This window comes from Plecotus auritus, assembly GCF_963455305.1.
Source record: "Plecotus auritus genome assembly, chromosome: 5".
In the NCBI taxonomy this organism is placed as follows: domain Eukaryota; kingdom Metazoa; phylum Chordata; class Mammalia; order Chiroptera; family Vespertilionidae; genus Plecotus; species Plecotus auritus.
This window is the reverse complement of record NC_137776.1, coordinates 32,197,362-32,208,176: the sequence shown is the minus strand read 5'-3', so window position 1 is coordinate 32,208,176 and position 10,815 is coordinate 32,197,362. Positions and strand designations below refer to the sequence as shown.

The window sequence follows — 10,815 nt, the reverse complement described above, 5'->3', positions numbered from 1 at the left end:
TTCAGTCTCTGGGCTCTGTCCTCTCAAAACCAGGCTTCCATAATCAACGTGCATGGAGAATTCTCACTGCTCTCCTATGAATTAGTTTGCAAATGACACATGCTACTTCAGTATTAGTCACTCAGCCAGTTCTAATGCAAGGGAATGGAAAAATTTGGAGGATACATGCAATATTTGATGAACACTACTGTCTCTGCTACAAATAATAAATGATAGACTGGAAAAACCACCAATTCTAGATAATGATGCATCACTGAATCCCCTAACGGTTAGGGCTAACACAACAAAGCACACAAAAAGAAGTTAAAAGGGGGAAAAAAACTCCAGTCAGAATTTAGACTGTAAACCTAAGTAAAAAATATAACTTTATTAGGAGCTAAAGGATTGAAAATAGACTATGCTACAAGAAAGAGCTTCAAGGATAAAATATTTTACTTGGTCTGTGATGGAATTTCTCCATTTTTCTAGATAACTGTAGTCCCAGAAAGAAAGTGTATTCTCTGGCAGGATCTCTGAACATTTTACCTATTTAGGTGACCATTCTTTTACAGTCATAACATCAGTAAAGGGAGACAGAGCTCCAGACACGTTTATTTTTGAATCATCCCTAAATCCATCAATTGTAATAAGAAATGTTTTTTGATTAAATCGATTATGAGGTAGAAATTGCATTTAACATCTAATCTCTTCTGTTAGGTCATTATGGCATTTCAGGCCTCTAGAATGAGCTGAGTATTCTTGTTCAATAATTCTTTAAGGATATGGGTATTTTCCTTTTCCCAGAGCACCATTAACTTGGAAAATAGACATTGGTCTCTTTGGGAAGGGCTAAGAAACATATCAACCTTGGTTCATATGGCCTCAATTTGCTTCTGTTTCCATCAACTAGCTGAAAAGACAGTGAGAATTGCTGTCTTTTGCTTGAGTTAACATTTTGAATACAGAATCCCTACTATGTGTATCCACGATGACACATTCATGTGTTTCAGACATGATTTTGAACATTTGACATTCATAAATTCATTTAATCTTCAAAATTTTCTATTCCAATAACAAAATCTTATTATTGAATGGTGACATGGTATATTGGAGACTCAAATTTGGAGCCAGCTGGAGACAATAATTTCTGAGGCTGAGGTACTTTTCTGAATGGTATAGTGTATACTCTGAACCAGCTACCAATATGTGGTATTCTTTTTCCTATAACTGGAATATTTTGGGTCTGAGAACCTGTCAAGCAAAGCTAAAAGATTTGACTGGTAAAGAAATGATGCACTTTTTTTTTTTTTTTTTTTACTATTCAGACAGTTTTATACTTACATAAACAACAAAAGCAAGAAAAGCAAGGTACCAGCTTCCCATGTCCTCTGTACCATAGGATTGTACCCAAACCAAGGGATTGTGGATGCCTTATGGTGCGACATGAGTGATGGTTCATGTTGCAGCCAGCAGTTGTGTAGCCTACAGCTGTGCCCTAAATAAAGAATCAGAAGGCCTCAGACCTCATCAGAACTTGGAACGAAAGGAGAGAGTCATGATAGCGTCTGGAAGATAAGGCGATGAATGGAAAATGGCTTTGTAGCAGCTCCTCACAAGTCTCCCATGCTCTCATGTTTTGGAAAAATCACTGGGCATTCTTCCAAGGCCTAAATCAGATCAGTTGCATGTAAGTCTTGCCTATGTGGGCTGTGTGGAGACATGCAAGGTCACCAGGATGTCATGGCAGAGCCATTCCCCAACAGAACCAAGAACTGTCAGAGGTTTTAGTGCCTGAGGAATGCTTTTATCAGCTGTACCAATTAGGATTCTGACTCTATGAATTAAATGTTGGAAACAGTATGCTATACTATGTGCTTCCTGATGCCACGGGGTAAAAGGCAAAAAAGTATTCAGTATGGTAATCAGTAACCAAAATATATAAATAACACTGGCTTTACCAAAATATATAAATAACAGTAGTTTTCTATAACAGGCAACAATAAGTAAGAAACTGTAATGGGAAAAAGGTCACTTTCATAATAATAAGAAATAGTATAAAATACCTGACAGTAAAAAGAAAAAGCAGGAAATGAATAAGTTCTATGTCAGGAGGAGGAGAGGAGAGAAAACTTTACCTAATAAAATAATAAATAATTTAAATAAATGGAAGCACATGATACGATTCTTTATAGAAAGACTCAATATTTTTATTGTAAATTTCACTCCAATTTATTTAATAAGAGATCTGGACAAAGCAATTTTACATTTTCTTTAGAAAAATAAATGAGCTGAAATAATGACAAAATAAGTTTGAAAAAAGAAGTGTGATATGATTGTTTTTGCATATCATTAGGCAGAATGGTCAGCGGGACCACGGGCACTTGACCATGTACTGTTGGAGGTTCTGAAGGGGGAAACAGAAATGGACAAAAATCACGAAGTAATGGGCTTGGACTGAGAACTGTTCTTGCTGATTTGCTGAATTCCAAAAATGTCTTTGAAGTTATTCTCAAATCTGGCCTCTACTTGTAATCCCAGCATGATGAATTTCTGGCCCTGAAAAAGCAAAGAGAAATACAATATTAGCCATTGCCAATGAGCTTAGACTCCCAAAGTTTCAGGTAATCAAGATCTTCATTTTAGGTCACCCCCAAATGTTAAGTGAGACTTTATCCAGTTAAGAATAGCTAATGTTCCCTGATAGCTTGATCATTTCTCTTTATCTGGAAGACAGAGAAACAAAAATAGTACTATACTGCAGCCTAATTCTTCACCAGAAATTGATTGACTGATTTAATTTGACAAAATAGAAGTTATTGGAGTTTTGAGCACAGCCCATATTATTTGCAACAATATAGTGGTATGGAAATGTCTGCAGTAAATTTATTGTGCCTTCTTCTCCCTTCATTCTCCCCCCTTGAGGCAATCCTTGTTAACGTGTGTGTGTGTGTGTGTGTGTGTGTGTGAGAGAGAGAGAGAGAGAGAGAGAGAGAGAGAGAGTGTGTGTGTGTTTGTTTGTTAATACTCACCCGAAGCTATTTTTCCACTAGAGGATATTTTTCCATTTATTTATTTATTTATTTTTAGGGAGAGTGGAAGAGAGAGGGAAAGACAGAGAGAAACATCGATGTGAGAGAAACACATTGATTGGTTGCCTCCTTCACGAGCCCTGACCAGGGCCTGGGCCAGGGAGGAGCCTGCAATTGAGGTACGTACCCTTGACTGGAATCGAACCTTGGACCTGTTGGTCCGCAGTCTGATGCTGTAGCCACTGAACCAAATCGGCTAGGGCCTTATTAACTTTTTGACACAGTTCTAGGAGATTTGGATGTAAAGAAATCCAAGGTTTTGAAATTTGAGAAATTTGATTTGGTATCTTCCTTTACAGAAGAGAAACACTGGTTGCCTTTAAAAAGCACTTCCTGTGGAAGGGACTAGATCTGCAGTCTACTGTTCTCTGGGAGAAAATTGGCTGTCTGGCAGTGAGCAGACTCTGAGGTCCTACGACAGTGTTTGCAATGATACCTCTGGTTGATTATCATATTTTCACCTCTGTAGACCACAGGGCTTTTAGAATTCTTCTAGAATTTTCACTTGTGTGTGCTTGCTGCGTGATGAGGGGAGTTGTAACATTTACCTGATATAAGAAGAGGGAAGGCAAAGTGACTTAATCGAAAGAAAAAGGGATGCAGGGACAACCACTTACCTTGTAAATTGACCTGTGGTTCTGAAAGATGAGGCGCATGTCCTGCACAAACTCCTTCACTTTGAGGTACAACTTTGAAGCCAGCTTTTCTCTGATTTTGTTTAACCACATGCACTTCTTCAGGCTCTGAGGTGGCTTTTTACTCTGTGGATGGAAGTGTCAAAGGGCAGGCTATTGGCATGGTTCCAAGTCTACTTTCTATAGACTCTCACTGCTATGACTGTTTATGCCCACCTCCCCACCCCTGCAACTCAGATGTTGAAATTCTAACCCCCATTGTGATGGTATTAGGAGATGGGGCCTTTGGGAGATAATTAGGTCAGGAGGGTGGAGTGCTCATGAATAGGATTAATGCCCTTTATAAGGGGACCCCAGAGAGCTCTCTCCCTGTTTCTACCCTGTGAGGACACAACATGAAGTTGTCAGTCTGCAACCTGGAAGAGGGCTTTCGCCAGAATCTGACCATGTTGGCACTCAGATCCTGGACTTCCTTCCTCCAGAACTGTGAGAAACAATTTTCTGTTGTTGAAGCCACCCAGTCTGTGGTACTTTGTTAGAGCAGCCTAAGCTGCTAAGGGCTGACTAAGCTGACTGAGACATCCATCAACAAGGCAATGATAATGGCAACTTTCTATTCCACCTAAAAACCACTTGAGGAATTTTCACTTCCCACCTATTGCATTCATATCACAAATTTGACAAATGTCAGTTTGGGACTTTGTTGCTGTTACTTACATAATATGGTTTTGGGGTAAAAAAGGAGCTTTTTGACCAGCCACAGACCTTCAAGAGGAGTAACTCACATTTCTGCAAAAGATAGAGGAGATCTTAAGCGAAAAGCAGCTTGGAGAGAATGAACTGCTATGCATATTCAGGCAGAATGCACAATACCCAAACCCATGGACTCTGAAACAAACGCAGAACGGGGATTTCCTTTGGATGCAAATTTTGGTGTTAGGTGTGATCAAAGCACAGAGAAAGAAGCACAGCAGCTTGCCTCTGGGCACCATTCCTCCAGCCCCTGCAAGACTGATTCTTCTCTCAACTGAACAGAAAGGAGGAGGCTTCAGCTTCCCGTTGCAACTCACCAAGTGCTCCTCATGCAGCATCTTCCTTTCTAGGACTTCCGATTCCTGACGACATGGTTGATTTTTTGGGCACCTTTCCTGAATAACCTTTATCTGGCAGAAGATGCAACTCCATGGGTTCCTGAGAGGCAGGACATGAAGTGAGCGGGGGCAGGTTATCTCTGAAGCAGCCATTGTTCCTGCAGCTGTTGAAGTCCTCAAAAGGACTATTGGTTACCACCTTGAAGCCAACTTTTCTCTTGGAAACCCCTCTGCACTAGAGTTCCATTTAGACTCAATTGCCAAAGACACCCCTCTGTTGAGTTAGGTGCCATAGTGGGTGATGGACTCTCATTCACTTCAAAACTTAGGGTTCCCAATTGAGCCACTGTAAGTATGGTAATGATCACTGCCTGCCACAGTTGAGTATTGGCAACCAGTACCATAAAGACCAAGTATTGGGCCTTGATGAACCATCAGGCCATAGGAAAAGTTGGAAACCAGCTCTTGTCTCTCAACTTTGCTGAATAAGCACAGAGCACAAGCCATGGGCATCCTCCCCACTGGCATTGCCATATCTATACCTAGAATCTGTGCTGCAGAGACTTCTTGGGAAGGAACCCTACCAACAGAGTGTCAGATATTCTATTTGCCTCTAGAGCCCTCTCTCCCAGGTTCTCTGTGCTGGGAGGCTCTCCACAATCAGGTGGATATAATGAATTCATCTTAGAGATATCATTTAGCTTCTCCCCTGGGCCACTTCAGTCCTTTCTCAGAGGCCCATTACAAATTAATATGTACAAATTGTCAGTTATAAAAACAGTCATGGGGATGTAAAGTACAGCATAGGGAAAATAGTAACATTATGTTAACTATGTATGGTGTCAGATGGGTACTAGACTTACTTAGGATATCAATAGGTAAATTATATAAATGTCTATTTACTATGTTATACACCTAAAACTAATAATATAATGTAGCATGTCAATTGTAATTGAAAAAAAAAAAAAAGAGGCCCATTATACAGTGTCCATGGTTCATGGATGGGGACTATCTGTGGGTTCAACAAAAAAGTGAATCTGCCCTCTGCCTCTGCAGACTGCCTGACTGACTAGAGAGGTTTATGCCAAATCCCTGAGGTGGCACCACTGCCTGGGAGCTACCTGAGAGCAGCTGGGTTACATTAGAATCTTCCTATTACGGAGGGCAATGCTCTGTCCCCATGGGGATACACACATTCCTGGTAGACATCCTCTGCCCACACCACCACTCATAGATGCCTTACCAATCTCCATGTCAGCCTGCATACCATCACCTCTGACCAAGGATACATTTTACAGCAAAGGAAATGCAGCAGTGGCCTCACCCTCAGAATTCATGAGTCTGATTATGGGCCCTGTCACCCAGTGTCAGCTGATCTGGTAGACCATGGGGATGGCTTTCAGACGACTCACCACAGCCCCAGCTTTGCCAGCTTTGAGATGTTCCCAAGGCAGGTGGTATATGCTTCCAACCAGCAGCTAATGTCTGGTGTCATCATCCCATCAAAGTGCATGGGTTAGGGAACAAAGCAGGGGAGGTGGTGGTGACACCTCTTTCTATTCCACCTAAAAACCACTTGAGGAATTTTCACTTCCCATGAATCTACTGCTGCCAGCACAGTTAAATAGCTCTGGATCATATTTCTGGATCCTGATACTTAAGGACCCTGCTCCCGCTGCATCAAGACACATAAAACCAGATAAACTTTGCAGGCTGAGTGTGCATGGTGGGGAGAGCTATACCACAAGAAGGAAGGGCAAGAGGGGGCCAAGCGTCACTAACCTGTCAGGATCGATACGTTGGATGTGGCATGTCTCATGAAAGGATCTTGGACAAGTATCACAGCAAAATAGCGTTCCTTCTTTATGGCACACCACACATATATTTGAGTTTTCTGGCTAGAGAGGGAGATAATGTAGATATCACTGGGATCAGTGAGATTCCAGAAGGACAACATCATTGGACTCTAGAACACACAGATTTTGCTTGTACCAAGGTGAAACTTGTAATATTAAAGAATAACACTGAGCAGAGATTTTAGAAGAAGACATTTTGGTCTGCAGTGAAGTTCAGGAGGAAGTGGCTGTATAGATCGGAAAGTTTTCCTTATGGAAACAGAGATTCGGCTAGCAACAAAAAGGGTGAATTAAAGATAATCTGAGAAATTCATTATTCTGCTGGAAAAATATGGTTCAGAAATACAGTATCTTATCTGGTTGTCTCTATTGCATCATCTAAATTGACTCATCAAAGAGTGATTTACTAAGAATTTAATATGATGGAATAAACTCCTGAGATATCACTGCACCTCATTTTCTCAACCATAAGTTCCCCATGAGTTTAAGGGCCAGGGAAGATATTACTGGACTATGGATTCTGTGCCTAGAGGGCTACTGGGCCTGTGACAGTACCTCTGGGTTGGAGAGACTCTGGGCATAGATGGCCAGGTAAATGTCAGGCTATCCCAAGCTCTTTAGCTCTGGGAGGCTGGGGAAGATGCCTCAACTCAGCTTGGCATGAAAGGTGTGGAGGTGCCATCTCTGAATGGCCAGGGAGTATGATAATGACAACCACTGGGTCCATGGATGATCTGGTGCTTTGTTCTATATAAGAAAGATGGAGGAACCCACAAAACTGAATGATGCTGGGTCTTCCACAATTTTAATATGCAGGTCCTTCAGCCAGATTTACTTTCATTTAGTGAAGTCAATAATTTGACAGTGTTTGCATCTAAGTATTGTGGAATGAAAAAAAAACACACTGAAGATGGTAGAAATTATAGACAAAAATAAGAATTGGTCAAGGAATGTGTCCATTGGGCGGTGAGAAAAATCATGTTTTTCTTTGTGTGTGTGTAGATGATAATCTATGTGGCAATAACATGTGAATCTCTACATATTAAATTTCTATGTATGAGGGTCATGTGTCTGTGATGGAGAAATGTCCAGAAGTTTTTGGCTCCACCTGAGCAGAAAGATAACTGTTTGAGGAGAACTATGTGGTGGGGGAATGTCTCATCCAATGTGTTGGTAACAGCTCTACACTGAGATGAAAATATCTTGTCTACAAAATGGGTTAGAAGGAGGAATTCACATTCTCCTGTGACAACGTAGGTACAAAATAATGCACAGACTTGAGGACTGGCTCACTCAGTGATGGGTGGTTGAGATGCTGGCGGGTGGTGAGGAAGTGGGGAGTTGACAGGAAGTGCCATTCCACTTCTTACTTCTAGAAACACTATGCTTTGTTCTCTGACTCTCTACTTCCTTGGATTCCCCTCCCCCCCCTAAAACTCTGCCTCTTCTTGAAGGATCCTCACTTAGAATGTTGGAATTCCTTGGGGCTCTGTCCTACATCCCCCACTCCTTCACTGCTCCCATGACCATTCTTACCTTACTTATCCTTAGACTTTAAAACCTGTGTCTCTGGTCTCCTTCCTAAACCTCCACACTATATTTTCCATCATCTCCAGTTAGAAGTCTTTCATCAAGTCTAAAATCCACCCTGTCCCTAACTACATTCCTTGTCTTCATGTCTGTAATTTGCTCCTCTTTTAGCTCCCATCTCACCAAGGAACCCATAATTCACCCAAGAGCCCAGAAGTGAACATGGATTCTGCTTTTTCCCACACCTAGATATTCAATCCATCAACAGTGTTTCAGATCCCAATTTTTAAATATCTCATTCTCAGTGCTTCTGTGAGTTCCACTGCTATAAGAATGTAGAGGCCCTAATCATAATACCAACTTATTATAAAAAAAAAAAGGTCTGCTACTAAAGTTACAAATCATAACAGTCAGAATATCATCTCTGGGTCCAATGAGCTTAGGTGAATTGGACTATACCCCAGTTTGTAAATTCTCTGCATTTATAAATTTAATATAAGAAGAGACACAAAAGTCACATGCATGAGGAAATTCTAAGCTGCAATGTGGCTCTTGCCCATGTTCTCCCTTTCAATAGGAAAACTTGTATAATGCCTCATTAGGGACATCCTTGGGCATATCCCCATATGGACCTTGCTGGCTCTGTCATGGGGCCAGGTAACTGTTTATCCTTTTTGTCATAACAAATGAGACTCATGGATGCTGACCACTATTGTTAGGCTTTTGGGTCAAGGTTTCTGAACCTTAGGTATCGTTAGAATGAATCGATGTCCTTCCAGTCTGGAACAATGACTGCCTCAGCTTTTACCTCCAGCCCAGAGCAGAGAGCATGAACAAACTACCCAGTTTGATCCAAGGCATAATGACCTGAGAGGTGACAATGTCACCACCTGCCTCTCTGAGTGTCCTAGGACCCCCACCCACCCCATTAGTTATTTTCCCATGTTACACAATGAAGTGGATCCATAAAGGATCCTCTTGCACTGAGTACATTTCTCTGCAGGACTCATGACAGGATGTACACCTTGAACTTACCAGCCTGGTGAGGCCTGTTCCTTTTGTTTGATGTATGAAACCATCTTATCACTGCCTGCACCATGGAGTGGATGTTTGAGATTTTCCTTCTCTTCCTTTCTGCTTTCTTTAAAATTCTGCTATCCTCTCAAATTTGCTCCCTACCCCTAATCTTCAGGCCAGCCCTGCCTATTTCTACTCCAAGACCCATCTCTAGAGACCCCAGTGATTTAGAGCTCTGTCTCCCATACTAATGGGAAAACAGGATGGTTTCCACCAAACAAATGGAAAGGATATTTTCATATTGAGACACCCAACTCCAGAACCATTTACCTGGTGTGGGTGATGCATCTGCTGTTCTCTGCTCATCACACATAGTGACATGTTCTGAGTGTGAGCACACTTCAGGGAAAGACAACAATGACAGAGACAATGTACTGAAAAGGTCTGGATTATTTTGGGGTTACAGGTGGCAGTACTTACATATGGGTCAGTAATGTTATCACTGTGAGACTCTGGTATCATCTATAGAAAATAGAGTAAGATTGAGTGACAATATTGAATACGAGTTTTCATTAACCACACATTTGAGCATACTTTTTATACAAAGGATTCATGTCTTCCTTTTGCTCTACATCTGCTTTTGTGAGTCTATATATCTAATTGGAGAATAAAAAACATTAAATTATGTGTCAGTGATGGTTTGGCCCAATGCATATTCCATTCTGTGGAACTTAGACCGAAGGTGGCTTTTGTGAAGCCATGTAGGGAGGGAGGCTGGCCCTGGTTTTCACAGATGGAGTTGGAGCTTAAATGAGAGACTAAGACTGAGAACTCATCACCCACAGCCCCCAGTGACCACAGGGCCCAGAGTCCTGGGTGCCATACAAATGTTTCAGCAGACTCCACGGCCTTCTGCAGCTCTCTTGGGACACAGCTCTAAAGATAAAATGGGTACAAAGTCCCAGTTCTGCATCTTTTCTTGAAGGTGAGTACCTCTCCACTTTCTCCTGAATCCCAAGGGCTTGCATTGACCTTGGGTATCTGTGAAATGACTGGGCCTCCTTTCAGCCCGGGGCAATGACTACCTCAGCACTTACCTCCAGCTGGGGAAGAGAGGCCATAGAGAAACCACCCAGTGGACCCAAGGCATAATGACCAAAGAGGTGGCCATGTAACTGCCTGCATCTCTGGGTGTTCTAGAACCCCACCCCACCCCATGAGTTATTCTCCCATGTTAGACAATGAAGTTGAAACAATCATATAAGGTCAGCTCTGTCTCATTATCTATTTTAAAGAATTATTCTCACCTCTATCTCTTATGTTTTAATGCTTAAAGAAGTTCTGGTCTTGATCGATGAGAGAGAAACATCTATCAGCCACCTCTTGCACACCCCATACTGGGGATGTGCCCGCAACCAAGGTACATGCCCTTGACCGGAATCAAACCTGGGACCCTTCAGTCCACAAGCCAATGCTCTATCCACTGAGCCAAACCAGTTTGGGCCAGTATGTATATTTGACACGCAATTTAAAATATAATGACAGAAAAAACCAAGATGGGGGCATAGGTAGACACCTAAAATTGCTACCTCGCACAACAACTTCAAAACTACAACTA

At 41.8% G+C, this 10,815-nt stretch overlaps 1 protein-coding gene across 2 annotated transcripts in view; it reads right to left on the bottom strand.

Annotated features, from left to right (window-relative positions):
• Positions 1 to 2,157: 2,157 nt before the first annotated feature.
• The window catches only part of LOC308248033 (nuclear body protein SP140-like protein), a 71,683-nt gene continuing 63,025 nt past the window's right edge, over positions 2,158 to 10,815 (bottom strand). Inside the window, exons 19-24 of one of the 2 annotated variants that reach the window (XM_080667955.1) lie at positions 9,678 to 9,719; positions 6,577 to 6,692; positions 4,774 to 4,894; positions 4,421 to 4,492; positions 3,686 to 3,829; positions 2,158 to 2,535 (exon numbers count right to left, since the gene is read on the bottom strand). In XM_080667955.1, the coding sequence (XP_080524081.1) occupies positions 2,413 to 2,535; positions 3,686 to 3,829; positions 4,421 to 4,492; positions 4,774 to 4,894; positions 6,577 to 6,692; positions 9,678 to 9,719 (618 nt within the window). In that variant the 3' untranslated portion in view covers positions 2,158 to 2,412. The remainder of the gene's footprint in view (positions 2,536 to 3,685; positions 3,830 to 4,420; positions 4,493 to 4,773; positions 4,895 to 6,576; positions 6,693 to 9,677; positions 9,720 to 10,815) is intronic. The other variant, XM_080667956.1, reaches the window with a different exon arrangement.